The following is a 19,209-nucleotide window of genomic DNA, read 5'->3' on the forward strand; positions in this document are numbered from 1 at the left end:
GTGCTAAACTTCCACTAGAGGTGGTTTTTATGTTGTGCGAAAGTTCACATAAAACAGGGGAATGAGCAGGTAAGGAAATGTAACAAAAAGAAAAAAAAGAAAAAACAACCCCAACTACAGAATGCAAGCTTAGTCATACCTCCTACCCTCATACCAAAACCTCATACCATGTTTTCAGATTTCTTTCTACGTTGGCTATTTTTCTTGTTTGTTTCAATGAAAGCAAATATTTTTGGTATTCCATCTCAGATGCCATATTCCCTCTACATATGCACAATTCCCGCCCCCCTTCCAAATATCTGCTTGTTTGCTGATTATCAGTCATCATGTGTCAACTGTGAAGCTCCCTGTCACCCCACTCACATATATAAAAATGGAGCCCCCCCCCCAATGCTGTGCTTCTCCACACTGCATATATTTGGCTTCTATGATCACGTGAAATACTCACCACTTGCACACATTCCATTAGGGGTAGGCGCACTGACTGGTTCCCGGAGAGACTGACCACACAGGCAGGTGTGTCTGGTGTTGCTTCCAGCAGTGCCATCACAGCTTCCATCCCCATTTTGCTGCTCTGGGGGACACACAATGCATTTCCAGAGACAGTCAGCTATGTATACCTTGCATATTTAGGCACATACCATGTATCTGTGGGATTCTGCAGCACAACATGCTTTGGAAGGTTGGAGCCTTGTCTCACCAAGCACTGGAAATCATACTTCACCCATTCAAAAATGTGTACGTGTTTCAATGTAAAAACCACTGAGACAGAAAGATGGGGTAACTATGACGCTAACAAATGCCCACGGTTTTCACATCAGCAGCAGCACACAACCTGTATAATATGCATCTCCTAAAGTTACAAAGCAGCAAGACTACAAAGAAGTGCTAATGGGAAAAGGCTTGCCTTTAAAGAAACAAAAAACTCCCAGCAGCAGGAATATGAACTGAGATGATAGGAAGAGCCAGTATTCAAAGTTTCCTCTGACAGAAAAAACTCTTCCCAGGTGTTCACACATTAGGAGCAGCACAGAATGGCTTTGGTCCACAGCCGCTCCCTCTTACCCAACAAAGTTCTGCAGTGCTATCTGACACGTTCTCATAACAGCTGTTTTTCCAAACTACTGTATTTTCTCTCTTCTTAGTGCACGTTGCTAACTATCATGTCGACCGATCTTGTTTAACAGGCCTAGAGAGACACCTCTTCAGAGGAAACTGAATACGTGCAACTAATTGGGTTGTTTGCTTTACTGAGAAACGGAAATCTGTCTTTTTCTGTTAGTTCCCATTCTTGGTAGTGGCAGATAGGGGCAGCCTTTACTTTGAGGGCAGTGCTTCCTCTGGGTCACAGGGTCAGCTTGCAAAGATGCCAAGGAGGGCACTGCCAGGCTGCACCAGAAGCTGAAAAATAACTCCTCCTATCCTGTAGTACTGGATAAAACAGCAGTTTGCAAAATTCAGCTCTCCAAACACCAGGTTGACCAACTGGACAAATAATTCTGTAAAAACACATCTAATGGACCATTTCCGAAAGAGAAAACACGAAGAAGACAGGACAGAAGGTCATCCCCAGGTCTTAGAACGGTCTAGCCTACAAATGCAGAAAAATATTCACCCACTCCTTTCTTGCGGCACAGGAATTCCTGGTGCGATACCCTGTTTAATAGTGTGTGTGTTTTTGTGGGGTGGGAAAAGACTGCAGGAAATCCTCTGGAGCAGTGGGAAAGGTTAAGACAAAAAGAAAACCATGACCTAATGAAAAGCCTCTCCTTCCAAGTCCAGTCCTAAACAAAGAGGAGGGCAAAAGAGGGAATAGAAAAAAGAAGCATCTAAGTATTCTGAGCTCTGAATGGAGCTCTGCTGAGAATCTTGCTTTTGACCAGCCAAGACCAGCCAGGGAGAGTTCCTAGCCCTTGGATTATTTACAAGTTAACTACTGCAAGATGCAACAAGATGTAACACTATCTTGAAAGTGAAGACTGCCCCATTCCTGCATTAATGAAGAATACTGAGATCCTGGAAAATTTCAAGGTTAACAAAGGTTTCTAATAGTGTTAAATAGAAATAGATCAGGCATTCTACACAATGGAATGAAGAACACAAGGCTGTCTCTATTATGCACAGCAGGGTTTATTGTTCAGACAGGACTAAGTCACACCCAGAGATCTAGAAGCACTAGCCTAAGAGAAGGTCCAGGAAGCCTCTGCATTTAACACCAGAGCCTGCAAAACCAGGGCAATTTTTCTGTTTGCTTCCGAGTGGCCAAGCCAAGAATAAACAAAGCAAACACCTTGCAGGGTGCAGAAAATGCCTTCTTGCCACCCAGTCTACTGCATTTGCCTATTGTGAGTTCTGCATGCCAGTTTTGAAAGAGGACTTGCAGTACAACATACCAGCAGTGTTTCCTTTTAGTTATGGCTTACTTATCTCCACCTATATATAGTGGGGCATAATGCTCAACCAGTGTGGGCAACTGATTTCTAAATGGCAGAAGGGCACATGCACTCAGTCTGTGAAGTTCCTGCTCTTTTCAGGGTCTTCGACTCTGACTCGCCTTTCTGCAGTTAACCCAACAACACTTTACCAAGAGAGTGAGAAGCCATTCCTTAGACATACCCTGAACATCCCAGACATCTAGCAAAAGAAAAAGAGTAACACTTACCAGGACACGATCAAATGCTGAGGGGGTCCCACCACGCTGCACGTGGCCAAGCACAGTCACACGAGTGTCGAATCCCAGGCGCTTGACAACCAGCTGATCAGAAAGTGGGGGGAGGGAGAAAGAAAATCCAGAGTTAAAGTATGCTTACACCCTCCCTGTACCAGATTCCCTGGTAAACTGAGAGAGGGGCTCTAGGTCAGACATTTATTATTACCATCATTATTACTATTATTATCAATTTATTAATCACCTTCTAAACTACTGTCTCAAAGCGATTTACATGATGAAAAACTGCTAAAACCGCAAATATAATAAATACATTTAAAACAAGACTGAAACCCTATCAAGTGAATACTCATAGTAAAGACCCATTTATCCAGTTGCGAAAGCCTCCTGGAACAAAATGCATTCAGCTGCTTGTGGAAAATGCAGATAGTAGGTGCCTGTCATATATTGACAGGAATGCTGTCCCACAGAAGAGGGGTGGCCACAGTAAAAGCCCTGCTCCAAGTTACCATAGGCCAGGCTTCTGGTACATGTAGGAGAGACTCTCTTGTGGACAGCAGTGATTTATTGGGTGTGTAAGGGATAAGGCGGTCTCTCAAGTAACTTGGTCCTAAGCTGTATAGGGACTTGTATGTTAGTACTAACACCTTGAACGTGGCCCAGTAGCCAACTAGCAGCCAGTGCAAATCCTGCAAGCAAATTGTTTGCCCCATAAGCAACCTAGCCGCAGTTTTCTGCATCAGCTACGGCCTCCAGATCCACTCCAACAACACATAGAGTGCATCGCAGTAATCCATGAGGTTGCCAATGCAATGTTTACATCTGCATTGAAGCTGCAAATGCCCACTTTAAAATTCTCCAGAGTGATTCAAAGCCCGAAGAAAGCTGGGAAGCCCAAGTGAAAAATGTACAGCTGTCAAGTTCACAGGATATTTTTACACTCAAGATAGTTCCAAAATATGGAAAAGCCTGTTTCTAATAACCATGTGCTGAAAAATACTTTCACTGCTATGGCTCTACAACATTAATCAGTTACTTACATCCTTCACGTAGTTAGAAGTGATTGGTTTTCCATTCCTGTCTATGGCACCTTCAGCGATGATGATAATATTCAGCCGGGATCCTCTGCTCCGGGTCTATCCAAAGAAAAATATGGAAGCCAATGATTGATCCATCAGAGAAAGGCAAAAGGCTATGTTAATGGAGACTCTCTCATAATCCGAACATTAACACCTTAAGCTTCACAGTCAAGCCTTTCCCCATCAGCAACTTTGCAGTTCAGGGATGGGAAAGCAATGGTCCTTCAGGTGTTGCTGCTCTACAGCTCCCATCACTTTTGAACATTGGTGATGTTGGCTGGGGCTAACAGGAGTTGGGGGTGTCCAACAATATCTGGAGGGCCAAATGTTCCCTGCCCCTGTTGTAGCTCCTGCATGCTGAGAAAGGATGACTAAAGGCAGCTGGGTGGTTCGGTATCTAATACTAAGATATTAAGAATGGTCTGCTGGATCAGGTCAGTGGCTCTTCTAGTCTAGCATCCTGCTCCCATAGTGGCTAATCAGATGCCCATGGGAAACCTGGAAGCAGGGCCTGAGCACAACAGCGCTCTTCCCTCTTGCAGTTTCCAGCAACTGGTATTCAGGAGCTTATTGCCTTCAGGAGTGGAGGGAGAATGCAGCCGGGGGGGGGGGGGGCTAGCTTCTGATAGCTTCATCCTCCATGAATTTGTCGAATCCTTTTTTAAAGCATCCCAGTTGGTGGCCATCACTGCCTCCTGCGGGAGTGAATTCCATGCGCTTCGCGAAGGAGTATTTCTGTCCCAGATCTTCTAACATTCAGCTTCATTGAATATCCCCAAATTCTAGTATTAGAGGAAGAAAAGCTTCTCTCGATCCACCTTCTCTAAACTAAAAAGCTGCCAATCCTCAACTCTCTCTCCCTTGAGATCCTGTCCTTTTCCCCCCAGCTCCATGCCTCCGTCGGCCAGCTTTTCCTACCCAGTGTCACCTGCATTTATCTGCAGTACAGAATACACACAAAGGAAGGTCTTCCACAAAGAGCAACACATCAGCAGCATAGAGAGCTCTGGAATGCTGCTGTGAGCTGGTGTACAGTGCATTAATAGATCTGATCCTGTAAGCTCTCTGGAAAAAAAAATATGGCCCCATCAACTTAGATGAGACCACTAAAGAAGAGAATATAAATGAAATGCCCCCCCCATTTGTACTTATCAAAGAAAGAGCACATAATTTCATTTTTGTTGTGCAACAGATACCACCGACACCCACCTCACCAAGCCTCTCACACATGAAATCTTCCCAGTTATCCTCAGGAGGTGACTCAGGGATGAAAAGCCAGTCTGCACCAGAAGCCAAAGCTGAAACTAATGCAAGGTACCTGCAGAGGAAGAAGAGAGTCAGCTTGTGAATGATGAACCCGGGGGTATCAATCACGGTGAAAGATTTGGGAGATGGGTGGGTGGATGGCAGGCATATACCCATGTTTACATTTAAACCCCTAATTGGAAACCCAGGTCTCCCTCAACGAAACCAATAACAAGAGAGCTCTCTCCTTACCCACAGTGCCTGCCCATCACCTCCAGCACAAATGTTCTCTGGTGACTGCAAAGCAAAATAAGAGAGTAAAGACTTGTCCAGATGGTCATTCAGTGCATGCTTCAGTTGCATCTTCTCATTAGTGCAGTATTTACACAAACATTAGCTGGACAGGGGAAGAGACAGCATCAATGCTGGGAGCACGAGCCCACAGATGTGCTTGAGAGCTTGCTGCTGGTGAGCACATTTTTAATTTTGTCTTTTCCCTCCAGTCTCCTTGGCCTTGGGCTGACTTTGGAAAGAATCAAAACGTTTCCAGACTTGGGAAAGAATATCTTGCTGTTTACTCAGGAAACATCATTGTGACAGGGATGAACACCTGAAGTCGCATGCACATTGGAAGCGCTCAGAAGGATGTCACAAATAAGACTCCACATTTTCTCATAGAGGGAGGAGCAACCAAAATTTGTAGAGCCTAGGTTAGAAAATGAGCCACACCAGGGAGGAGTGAGCAGGGAGGTACTGTGGTGCTGCTGCTGCTTCTCCTCCACCTCTCTGAAATAGTGTAGGGTTGTGCATTTTAGCCCAGGAAAGATGCAGTGAACTGCTACTTGTGGAAGGAGCAGAAGGCTGCTGCAGCAGTGGCTGCTTGTCTCTGAAGATCAAGGAAGGCAACCAGGTCTTGCTTCTGAACCATTTGGGCAAGCAGATATTGCTTATATGGTGCCTCCAGCACAGGAACTCCAAAGTGAAAGAGTGCTCATGTGACAAAGACTGCACATGTCGTGCAGGCAGGTAGGGATTCACATTTTCTTAGCAACATGTTGCTGAATGAGTGGGGAGAAATATAACAACTCAGCAACACAAGTGCCATCTTTGATGAAGACCTCTGTGTACTTGGCTAATGAGTTCCTTTTATAGTGCAAGGGGAAATGCCAAGGGTGGCATTCAACTAAGGTTTACTCAGAATGTACTCAATGAAAATGACTGTTAGGTCCATTGATTTCAATGGCTCTAACTTAATTGTTCTGGGTGGTGCAACTATCTGGGAAGGCCCTAATAGGGAGTTAGTCCCAGAGAAGCAGGTTCATCACATCTACACACCCCTTGGAAAAATGCTTCCGCAGGGCAGGAACTATCTGTTAGTTACATAGCTCTCAGGCTAGTCCTAGGCATGCTGCAGTCTTTCGTAAAGAAACATAGGAAGCAAAAGACCTGAGAAATCATTTGCTGACCTCTGGGCAGTAGTGGTGATTGCGTCAATCACCTCCATGATCCGGTGCAGGGCAGAGTCAGTGCCAATGGTCATATCTGTACCACAGAAATCATTGTCAATGGAGCCCACCAGGCCCACAATGTTTAAATGACAGTATGTCTGAGACACCTCCTCAGTGATCTTCCCTGAGAAAGAAAGAGAGAGAAAAAATATTAACAAATGGATATGAATGAGAGATGGTCTATCTAGGGAAAGGACTATGGAAATGACAATTACTGTACATATGAAGAGAACATATCCTACAGTAGAAAACAGGATGGAGTTAGCCCAACTAGTAATGGTTAATTGTTAATTTGTGTGAAGTTATATTTCTTTCCTATTAACTTGAGACTGTAAATGAGATTATAACCTTAATGCCTTTTCAACTTGATTTGCAATCGCATCTTGATAATCTGAAAACCATAATTTGGCACTGATAATAGCTTGATTGCAGAATCATGTTTTTAACTAGGGGAAAAAAGAATTTTAAGAAGGAGCAGGGCAGCAAATTAAGCCCTACAAATTTAGTTAGCATTGACTCCACTGAGACGGAAAGCTTTCTAAACTCAAGTATAACTAGCCTCATATACTAAATGTGTTACTATTGTGTAATTTTCAGAGAGATGAAAAAGCCAGACTCATTTGTTACTTGATTGTTTCCTTTCAAACATCTTGGCCATGGATACACAATATCATGTAACTGAATCACTGGCAAATTTTATATTCTAAGCTATAAAGATTGCTAAGCAACTTTTTGCAGAATTAAGGAGTGCTCATCTTTAACTTTGCTCTATTTTGTTCTTTTTTAAAAATCATGAACAAAGTAGTGTTCATAGGCTCTCTTGTATATTTGAGTTTCTTTTCCTCTCCATTGTATGAAATCAGTATTTGTTTTTGGAAATTGAAGGTCTGCAAACTAGCAAGAAATTCGAACAGTCCTCGGTGGTCAGGATCCTGTGTGTTTATTTCTGTGCTACTGAAGGTCCCTTCTGCTCACTGCATGCATGTATTGAGGAATGAAAGGGTAGGTGGGTGTGTAATTGAATGTAAAACATAGTCACAGTAAGTTTCAAGGCCCTTCATAGTGATAAACTTTCACAGAAGATTGACCTTGTAAAGACAATGCTGCCAAGGGAGGGAGGCAGGGGGAATTAAATGGGTGGAAGCATGTATATGAAACTGCTTCAGAACGAGTTTTTAATGACCCATTTTCCTTCCTCGTACCGTGTAGAGTTTTTGTACTGGTAACCTGCATCTTACGGTTCTTTTATTTACGTGATAGTAGCTTTGCATGGAAGCTAAAATAAATAAATGGACAGCAGAGGAAATCCACTCTATTTATTTATCCCCACCCCTGTGAAAGTTGAAATTGCAGGCTTACCCAGTTTTGGGAAGACAGTGCAAGAGCTCTGACAGCATCCCAGGCCGCCTGTGAGGTCCATGCCCAGGATACAGTAAGTTGTAAGGGAATCAAGCAGGACATTTTACTCATGACACCTGCCCACCCCCATTTTTGTTTTTAATTTTGAACTGACACTCAACATTTTGAAGATATTGAGCAATGGATGCTCTGTCCTCAGTGGACTGGGAGTGGGTGGGGTTAAACCAAACCTTTTTTTTGGCAGGGGGTACCTCTACAAACCTAGCATGCTGATACATCTCTCTTGTTTCTCAAAGGCTTAGTTTTGGCTCCAATTCTATTGGCCTCTACCATGTGGGCTCATTGTTACAGGGATTTCTAACATCCAAGACTGCTATTAGGATTTCTCCGATATAGGCATCAGGTTGACTCACTGGAGTAGTGCTCTGAAGGGGACTAAGGTTCACACGTACCTTCTTTGACCAGTTCCTCCAAAAGACCACCCCACTCCGAGCGGAATATATTTGCACCAGTCAGGCTTCCGTCCCCACCAATGACACACAAGTTGGTGATGCCGTGCTGCACCAGGTTGTAGGCAGCCTGGAGGCGGCCCTCCCGGGTCGTGAAAGCTTTGCAGCGGGCACTGCCAATGATGGTGCCACCCTACAAATGAAGAAATCAGGTGAGAAAGGAAGCTCGGAAGACAAATCAGAAGTCAGCAGACAGATCGACGGATAAGCACACAGGTCATCAACATCTTGAAGGGCTGGGAGTTCCAACAGGAATAAAGCATGGGGACTTTCTACATCTGGGTTGGGGATCCCCTCCAGATGTTGGATTACAAGTCCAACCACTCCCAGCTGGAACGGCCAATGAGAGCTGTGGTCCACCAAACCCCAGAGGGCTACAAGTTTCCCAACCCTGTTCTAAACAGAGATACTGTTTAAAAGATGGTTTCTTTGAAGTTCCAGATTCAAGCAGAATTGGATTGCAATATCCTCTAAATACAGAAGGCATATGCCACATCGGCCCAAGAAGTGCAGGATTCTTATTTCTAACCTGATGTACCAGGGGACTCCAGTACTAGTGGGTATGAAGATAAATGCAACAACCCCAAGGCATGGGATTACCCTGATACACCATTATGTATACTGAAATGCGAAGAAGGGATATGGAAATGTCTCTTTCTCTATCCAGTCATGCTGCTGCCAGAACTGTGATCTTCAGTGGACTTGGTGTTGCAGTCTTTATAAATCATGTACTGTTGCAGTCCTTATAAATCATTTTATTGATAAACAGCAGCTCTGACTATTGCTAATAATAATAATAATAATAATAATTTATTATTTATACCCCGCCCATCTGGCAGGTTTCCCCAGCCACTCTGGGAGGCTTCCAACAAAGTATTAAAATACAGTAGTCTGTTAAACATTAAAAGCTTCCCTAAAGAGGGCTGCCCTTCAGATGTCTTCTAAAAGTCTGGTAGTTGTTCTTCTCTTTGACATCTGGTGGGAGGGCGTTCCACAGGGTGGGTGCCGCTACCAAGAAAGCCCTCTGCTTGGTTCCCTGTAACTTGGATTCTTGCAGTGAGGGAACCGCCAGAAGGCCCTCGGTGCTAGACCTCAATGTCCAGGTAGAACGATGGGGGTGGAGACACCATGTAACATGTAACACTGAACAGCTGACTTCACTGTCAGACAACTCTCCTTTTGAAAGGGTCTTGGACAACACAGCTAGAGGAGCACAGGCCTGGCCCAGTCTGTGCACTGCAACCCAGCCAAGTGTGACAAATCTGCCCTGTCCCCCACCATAATACAGGGACATCTCTCATTTCACTCAAAATCACTCCTGCCCCTTGATCAGTGTTCAAAACTTACATTATTCTAGGTGCATTTTGCGACAGGGAAATTCATTAGCGCGAGCAGTTTCTGAGCTATGGGCGTAAAAATGCACCTAAGATTTCAGTTAAAAATTGCAGAGTGGAAGAAAAGGAGCACCTTTTTCTGTCTCCCCACTTCCGGCTACTCTCTGAAGACTGGAGAAGAGACCCTCTTAAGAATATTAGAGGGGTGAGCAGGGGAAGGACTAGACCATGTGAAAAATGAACATAATAGTTTTGGTTGCAGTTCATTCATTTTCAGGTTTGTATTCTTGTTATAAAAAAGCACACCTAGACATTCTGTTGTTGTATTCATAGCCTAGGTTTAAGGTGCCATTTAGCTCTTGGCTTTCATATCTCAGTTTCTAACACTGCCTTCGATGCTCTTCACACAAAACTGCTGCTCAGTCGGATCTCCTGCTGGGATCCTCACAATGTTGATTAACGCTGCTGTGGCAGGGGAAATGATCTTCCTGAACGCCCTCACCACTCTTGCACAGCACAAGAGCTACAGGAATAGCGCCACAAACCTACATCCATTGAGCTAAAACTCCAGACTATGACCAACAAGTGTCATGTTAGAGCAAGAAAACAAGAGAGGGTAGAGAAACACAACAATGAGGGATGCAAGTGTTACTGGAATAAATACAAAGACCAATGTGCTGTGAAGGTCTGTAGAGGGAGAACATGCTGTTAGCACAGTTAAGATTCCTGCCCGGAGGCTTGCTGTACCCTGCTAAAGGGGTGCGCCAGCACCACAGTCACTGACACAGCCGCCACCCTTGCCCTCATCTTTCTGAAGGTATGTCTACATGGGCAGGTAAATCAAAGCACTGCAGACAGCATGCTGGCCTTGCTTAAGCCCATCAGAAACAGCAGGCTGCATTGACAGCATCAGAAAGACACGGAGGGTGAGGGACAAGAAGGGGAAATCCTGCAGAGGCATGCAAGACCAGAATGTTACCTGAGGGAAAGGAGGCACACCAGTCAAATTGGGAAAGGCTCTAAGAAGGGGAAAAACAACAACACAAACACTATTAGGAGGGGGCTGAGCAGGTCCCAGTTCAGAAATCTCCTGACAATCAGGATCACCTAGGAAGCAATTCCAGCTCAGTGGTGTGAGAACTGCAGCACTCCCAGACTACCCGCGGGCGGTAGATGTTATACCCAGATGAATGGAGCTGAGTTGGATTAGACCCAGCCTACAGCAGAGTTTCTGAGACATCTGGAATTACCAGGTGATAACTCGGGCTGTTATGATGAACCAGGTGGAAAGAAATAAAAACAGGAGTAGAGTCAAGAGCCAGAAATTGCAAATTACACTTAGTTATATTCTATACACCTGAACAAAGCAAGGTCACTTCCGAGAGAGAAAGAGAGATTTATTGGGAAAACACAATTCTCACATAGGTAGGGCTGCCATATGCCTGGACATAGCGTGGATTAGGCCCTCGTAAACAGTGGAAATCGTTGCAAGTGGAGTTTTTGGAGTATTTCCTTAAAAATTGCTTTTTAAAGATTTGTGTCCAGATTTTCACTTTTAGAAATATGATAACCCTACACATATGTATACAACGCAGGAAGCTGTGGCCATTTCAGGGTTCCTTGAAATCTAGACATGCATCACACATGTATTTTAAATATAAGCATTGGCTCTCATTAGGCATTTTAGGTAAAGAACTTAAAATTGACAAGGCCCTGATGATGATTTCTCTGTCAACACACACTTTTTTGAGCCTGAAGAAGGAAAAAGGAAATTTAGCACCTGCCTAATAATAATAGTAATAGTAATAGTAATAGTAATAATAGTAATAATATAGTAATAATAGTAATAATAATAAATCATGTGACACAGATATTTTAAAACTGTGCCACCACAAATTAATTCCTATCACTTGTGACTGTGGTGGGCCAAAGAATGCATATGTCTAATCCACCCACAATAAATGGCTCTTTTTGTAGCACAAACCCAAAGCCACCATTTGACTTTCCCTGAAACCAAGCACAGTGAAGAAATCATAAAGGTGAAAGGGCAAGTTAAGCATCCCAGGCTGACAGATGAAATCAAAGGAGTCTCTCTGGAGGATGGCCATATGAAGTAACAATGACTGATAAGGAGAAGTGATGTAATCTTTGGACTGGGGAATGCATCAGGTATGAAATAATGTGAAATCAATTAATTAGGAGATTTAACTGACTGGATTGCTTTCTCCAAAACTCAACCCTTTCTTGTGATTCCTCCAAGAAAACATTTCTTGGTAAACTACTGCAAAGCTTATGCTAAATATCCCAATTCAGGGAGGGACCCTGCCTCATCTCACAACTGGGGCCATATCAGGTAGAGAGGCTACAAGGGACCTCTGCCTGAGACATGGAAGACCTTACATAAGAACACAGGAAGCCGCCTAATACAGAGTCAGACCAAATTGGTTCACCTGGCTCAGTATTCTCTACACTGACTGACAGTGTCTCTCTGTGGTTTCAGGCAGGAGATGCCAGGAATTGGATGTGGGGCCTCCTGAAGCATGTGCTCTGGCCCTTTCCCAATCTTCCTAAAGCTTCTGCTAGCTGGGACAAACAGTACCAGGTTAGAATGAATGGATTCAATTCAGGGCAGCTCCCGCAATCTTATTATTCAGGCTTCTTTTAGAAGTCAGTTTAAGAGTACGATAATGTACCAAAACACTCCTCCTTTCTCCCTGCAGTGGCAGCCAAGTACAACTCCCATCTCTCATGAGGCCACGCTAGGCAGCTACAGAACGTTTCTTAAACAGACCAAGAGATCTCATTTCCAGTGCTAGTCAACATATATTTCTGGTCTGTTACCTAACCAGCTGTGCCACACCTATACCGACTGCTGTGAATTCATACATTGTAGACTCTTCCTCCAATTGATTCCTGTTTCCTTCCTTCTAACATGGAGCCTTCTAGGAGAAGGAATACCTCACTGCCTATCTAATCAAGATTTTGGGAAGCAGAACTTTTATTTATAAAGGGCACAGGAAAGCAGGGGAGGTGGAACAGGTCATAACTGGTGATCTGGGAGACAAAGGCCGAGAAGAATCAAACAGAGCTTTTGCAGAACTATGTAGGCCATGTTGCTACCCCAGCACAGTCCTTCTCCCTTCCTATGAGGAGAAAATTGCATCTGCATGAATTTTGAGAAAAATGGGACCATGAGAGGAGGTGGTTTGTCTTCACTAGCACCCATAAATTAGCACTTCAACTCAGAAATGTACAACTAAACTAAACCACTCAGAGAGCTACTGTAAGTCAGAGCTCTGTACTCCAGAAGGCAATGTGTGGCTATAGACGGACCTGAGATGGGAAATGTCATGAGGCCTATCTGCTTCCACAGCTGGGAGTCAGGCAGCATGACCATTTGGGCCTTACCAGTTGAATTATGTTGGATACACTGAGCCAGTTTGCTTGCTTGATATTCTCTCCTCCTTCTACCAGTCCCTCGTAACCCTGCAAAGAGGAAAGAGAGCAGTGTGAATGCGTCATTGCACTAGGGAAAGCTTGCTCCATGACCCTTTAAAATTAATCCAGCATAAGGAGTGTTGCAAGAATCCCTTAAAACAGCTCTAAGCCACCCATATTTTCTCCATACTCCTCAGATCACACAAAGACTGACAATTAAATGTGAAGCCCTTGAATATACAAAAATAAAGTTGCAAAAGCTTCAAGGACACACATTACAAAGACAAATGGCATGTTATCACAACATTTCTACAGGATTTGATCTTGAGGTCTGGCAATTTTACAGTACCACAGCAAGAGTTCTTGTATAACTTGCTGGACTGTGAGAAGCTCATGAGGAAAACTATGGAACTGTCTGCCACAATTTATAGGTCTTGGGGATTTACAGTTTGAAAGTTATCACAAGAACAAAGGCGTTTTTGCCTGTTTATCTCACCAGTGCCATTGCTTTAACTTTACTATGAAGAATACAGTGGTACCTCGGGTTAAGTACTTAATTCGTTCCAGAGGTCCGTACTTAACCTGAAACTGTTCTTAACCTGAAGCACCACTTGAGCTAATGGGGCTCCTGCTGCTGCCGCGCCACCGGAGCACAATTTCTGTTCTCATCCTGAAGCAAAGTTCCTAACCTGAAGCAATATTTCTGGGTTAACGGAGTCTGTAACCTGAAGCATATGTAACCTGAAGCGTATGTAACCCAAGGTACCACTGTATACTAACGTTTTTGAAAGATCCCTCAATGCTACTCAGCTGCAGAAATATAATGTATTCAGCATTTGTTCTTGTAAAGCACGTTGTTAAATTATTATACTACAATTAATTTTGTATGTCAGAGAATGCACAGATTGTCAATTTTTGTGAAGTGGTATCCTAGGTGACATCTAGTTCTAACTTGATCATCATGCCTCCCCTGAGCCCCGTTTTACAGTTGCCTCATATTCCTGGCCAGGGGCTGCCAAGGTGCCATGCTCTGGGCTCTTTGTGAGAGTCATGTGATCACTAGTCATGTGAAACAACTGCACCCAGGAGCACTAGTTTACTGCATGACTAATCATGCTGTGAATTGTGAAATCTGGCTTCAGATGTGACATCCTGTGCCTGTATGACGTATTAGATTCTTGGTTTCCCTTTTTAAAAACCACACAGGCATGCTATTTAATCTCAATAGGTGATGGGGAGGTTTGTTTTTAAATGGAAGAAGCAATAGACAGGATCCAGGTGGCCATACACACTTGCTTAATTTGCATATCTAATTTTACTTCCCATATATTCATTCTAGAAACTGCACCCTGGATTTCCCTAACTTCAAAGGACTATTTAATGATACTGATTCTGCCCATGGGAAATTTGCAAAATTCACCTTTCCAGGCTGTGGCTTTTTAGAGGGAAAGGAGTGAAACAGTCAGTTATGTTTCTTAACCACACAACCCCTGCTAAGACAATTTCTGAGCACCAACCTTCAGAGAAAGAGACTGATGCTGTTACCACATCAATGAGACCCAGGCCTACTTTGGAAGATACTCTACCTTCTTCCTTTGACTGTGTAGAGGTGGAGTTCTTACCATCCTATTCTGCCTGCCAGGCACACATGACTTGCCTTCGACTCTCTCAATATGTTCACAAAGTTTGAATAGCATTATAGATCCATAAAATTCAATGCACATTAGCCCAAATCACACAGTCAATTTCCACCCTCACCCTGCCAAATCTGGGAACTGGCCCTTCCCATAGTGGAATTTATGCATGCATGCCCAATGTAAACATTACACTCTAGCATTGCAAGTGGTGTCAAAAGGATGGATAATCACATGGTGGGCAGGGCAGAAAGGTGTGATCTCACTCTCCCAGTGCTAAGAGGAAGAAGGTAGGAAACAGTATAGTCCAAACCAGGCTCCGCTGTCATTTACATGATTCCAGAGTCTCCTGGCAACTATCCAGCAATTTTAAAAAGAACAAGGCTATACCAATAACCACCCACATGCAAAGAAAAAAACAACACAGCATTTTGATGGGTAAAAATTTTGAACCTCATAGATCAGGAACACTTTTGCTCCAATATATATCCCCATGCGAGTCACGGCTCGGACAGCAGCATTCATACCTGGAGATATAGAAGACAAGGTAAATAAACGGTACAAACCTGAGCTAAAGTGATGCAGAATTCTGCACTTTTATTTTGGTAAGAAGTATAGCTAGTTTTGCATAAAGCAACACACTGCAAAAATGTTGAATTCTCACTTATTTTCAAGGAAGGGCACATGAGACTTACGATCCCCATGAGCTCAACAAGACTCAGGAAGTTGTCCTAAATACACTTACTAAGGAGCAAGCTCCTTTGAACACAGTGGGATTTCCTTCCGAATGTTTAGGTTTGCTTTGTTACAGTGCTCAGGGTGGCATTAGTGGCATGCAAGTTGCCAGGAACATGTTAAAACTCCTTGCACAGAAAAGCTAATGCACTCAAAAATGAAGGCAAGAAACAAGTATAATTTAATGATAAAAGAAATATGTATGAAATCCCACAAAAATGGCACAACATACCTGGGAAATAAAAAATGCAACTGCAAAATGTTTGTCTTGACGTATTCAGGGTGTACATTTGACTTTATTTCACTTTAGCTGCCAAAAGAAAATGCCAAAGATGATGTTGCCTCCTTCTCACTTTGGGCAGAATTACTGGAGAGGAGGGAAGTACAGTATGTTCTTAAATAAAAATGTATTAACTTTTAATAAATCATTATAAATTAACCAAGAGATCCACCTGACTTTGGCAAAACAGGATAGGACTTTTTTAGCTATTCTAGTTCCAGAGATTTTTTGATTGGAAATAAAGCAACAGTGTCTGCAATCTGTGGCAGAGATGCAATGAGAAATAAGATACCCACTGAAGTCTCAGATTTCATTAACTTTTGGGCTGAACATGAGGCAGTCAAACTAGAGAGGCATGAAATATATTAGAACCAGTGTCATTTGCCAAAATTCATATACTCTCTCTTAACTCATCACAACAACGCTGAATCTTGGTATTTATATAATGCCTTTCCTAACTCAAATCATTTTCAAAAATGTTATCTGTGCAACCCTAACAGCCTTGCAATGTAGAATGATATTTATTATTACCCTCATATTGCAAACTCACAATGGTGGGGAGTGGGGGTTATAAGCATAAGAAGTACCCGTAGCTGGGATTTGAACTGTCAATTCCCAGTTTATTGAAACCACATTCTGCACTGTTTCACATGGCACAAGTTCCAAAACTGAGAAAATGCAATTTGGCTCCACTTATCATGTTTTCTTCTGTCCAGAGAAATGGGAACCCTAAAGCACAATTTCCCCCTCTTAAGTACCATTTTCTCTCTTTAATCTGACAAAAGAAGGCTCATTGGAAGCCAGGAAATTTGAATGGGCATTTTCCAAAAAAGGCCTCTTTCTCCTTTAGATAACTAATAAGCCAGTTATGCAGGATGTTTCTTTTTTCTTGGTACATTTAGTTGTTGTTTCTTTTCTTGTCCTTGACTGAGTGTCAGCAGCTAGTCTCTCTGTTTCTGTCTCTCTCTCTCATGGCTCTCTCCCCACTCACTTTGGTTGGTTTTTTTGTAGCTTACTCTTCAAAATCTGGTTCTTCTCTTCTCTTCTCTTCTCTTTTCCTTACTTTCACCTCCTTCCCCTTTGTATAGTACAGTATATACCCTTCCATCTTTGAGTCCCATATTTCCCTAGATTTCAATAGCATCTCCATCAGATGCTCATGTAAAAAAGTTATCTGTCTGCAACACATATCCAGCGGCTTTGTATTTTATGCCAATAGATTTCCTTAACATGGGGTCTGAATTCTAATTTCAAACAGTCCAGTAGATACTGACCCCTCATAGTCACACTGAATCCATGGAGTCCAATTCCCTGCTCTAAAGATGGGACGATCCATCCCACTCTCCCACTGTAACAGGTCACAAGGAAAGGCAAAAAAACTTCTGTCAGCCGGGAGCTGTGTCAGCTACCCGATAAACAAAACACAGTGGGCAGATGTGCTATCAGGGCTTCATCCCTGCAAAATATGCAAGTAGATCAGCTATTTACAGAGACCAACTTCCCCTGGAGGGACGCAGGTGGCGCTGTGGGCTAAACCACAGAGCCTAGGACTTGCCGATCAGAAGGTCAGTTTGAATCCCCGCGACGGGGTGAGCTCCCATTGTTCGGTCCCTGCTCCTGTCAACCTAGCAGTTCAAAAGCACGCCAAAGTGCACGTAGATAAATAGGTACCACTCCAGCGGGAAGGTAAACGGCGTTTCCGTGCACTGCTCTGGTTCGGCAGAAGTGGCATAGTCATGCTGGCCACATGACCCAGAAGCTGTACGCCGTACGCTGGCTCCCTTAGCCAATAAAGTGAGATGAGCGTCGCAACCCCAGAGTTGGTCACGACTGGACCTAATGGTCAGGGGTCCCTTTACCTTTACTTCCCTTGGAGAAAAGCAGATAGAATCAAAATACAAATATGCCTAGTGTGTCACAATAGCTCAGACCAGATTTAACTTGCTTCTCATAGGAAGTTGACTTGTGCCAGGTCAGACTATTTCGCCATCTAGTCCAACTTTCCCCAGCTTGGTGCATTCCAGATGTTTTGGACAACTCCTACTATCTAAGATATTCCCTTCTGTGCTCAGATACAAGTTGCTACCTGCCTCTGATCTGTATATGCCTACTGTACTTTGGTCCTTCGTGTACAACAAGTCACAAGCAGCTCTTCTTGTCATGCGAGTCAACTCTGCATTGGAGTTAATGTGTAAAACAAGTCCCAGTTATTCAACTAATTTGCCATATTGGGGCATGTATTGCATAAAATACTTTTCAATACCATTAAAAGTGATGCCCAAACAATAATGAGAGATCAAAAGTTGATTCTGAGTATACTGCCATTTACTCTGCTATCAGAAGATTACCCCATTTGCTCCAGTATACTGTGCTAAAACTTGCAAGGATTAAACAACGTATTTATTTTAAAGTTTTCTATTCTGCTTTTCATCTACTAGGAGAAATCAAGGCAGCTACTTAAGAGTTAATTTCCATTTTTTGTGCAAAAATAAAGTATTAAAACCACTGTAGAGAGAAGCCAGACAATGTGAAGTTCTAAAACAGGGGTGGGGGAAACCTTTTTACTGGAAAGTTGCATTGTCAACCCTCCAGGGGCCCCAGGCCTGTAGTGGGCATGGCCAACTGGATGTAACCAATTTCAAGCACAAACAACACAAAAATACACAAACATTTGCTGCCCTGAGCTCCTTGGGGAGGACAATACCAGTAACAATACATACAGTACCCACATGCACACAAAGCAATTTTATTGAATTCCACGGATATTCTTTTCCCAATGATGCAAGGTGCTGTGGTTTTCCATGCTCAGTGGAGGCCTACACCAGGCTGCATGCATGGAAGAAAACTCATTGCAACATTATTTTATTTTAAAACTTCATGACTTTTAAATCGGTTTTAAAACATTGGGATTAGGTGTGCCAGAGGACATGAACTGACTTAACTGATTAGAGGCAGCAATCACAACTGGCCATCTGGTGCCATCTGTCTAGTTGTTATCATACTGTGCTTTGTTTACAGGCCCCATCAGCTACACAAGTGTAGCCCCTGCCAATATTCTGCCATGTCTACAGCTTTCTCCCTTGGTGGGCAAAGCATCTAGAAAGAGACACTGGTTTGCTACAAGATACCATGGTGATGTCAGAAACCTTCATTGATGTCAGCCCCAACAAGAGGCAACCCCCCCAACAACCCTGTTTATGTCATATAAAGCACTAGCCAAGTGATAATGTTACGTACCTTCCTACCTTGGGGCGAGGGGAAATATAGGCACTTCTCTCAGGGAAAGTACAGACCAGCAAGACTTTCCACATCAGAAGGCTTTGAGAAGGGATTTGCTAGGCACTGCCCTCCAAAAATTTGCTCCAAGCACCAAGTGAGCACACAGGTCCACAAGCATGCTTCAGAATCACAACAGAGATG

The 19,209-nt window shown here is 43.3% G+C and overlaps 1 protein-coding gene across 3 annotated transcripts in view; it reads right to left on the minus strand.

The window, feature by feature from the left end:
- Positions 1–19,209, minus strand: part of PFKL (phosphofructokinase, liver type) — a 41,959-nt gene that overhangs the window by 18,656 nt on the left and 4,094 nt on the right. For 2 of the 3 annotated variants that reach the window (XM_079976168.1, XM_079976167.1), the window contains exons 2-10: positions 15,228–15,301; positions 13,111–13,188; positions 8,312–8,501; positions 6,459–6,624; positions 5,245–5,289; positions 4,957–5,065; positions 3,709–3,804; positions 2,663–2,755; positions 449–574 (exon numbers count right to left, since the gene is read on the minus strand). In XM_079976168.1, coding sequence (XP_079832294.1) covers positions 449–574; positions 2,663–2,755; positions 3,709–3,804; positions 4,957–5,065; positions 5,245–5,289; positions 6,459–6,624; positions 8,312–8,501; positions 13,111–13,188; positions 15,228–15,301 — 977 coding nt within the window. Of the gene's footprint in view, positions 1–448; positions 575–2,662; positions 2,756–3,708; positions 3,805–4,956; positions 5,066–5,244; positions 5,290–6,458; positions 6,625–8,311; positions 8,502–13,110; positions 13,189–15,227; positions 15,302–15,741; positions 15,815–19,209 lie in introns of those variants that run through there. The other variant, XM_079976169.1, reaches the window with a different exon arrangement.

This window comes from Podarcis cretensis (genome assembly GCF_951804945.1).
Source record: "Podarcis cretensis genome assembly, chromosome: 5".
In the NCBI taxonomy this organism is placed as follows: domain Eukaryota; kingdom Metazoa; phylum Chordata; class Lepidosauria; order Squamata; family Lacertidae; genus Podarcis; species Podarcis cretensis.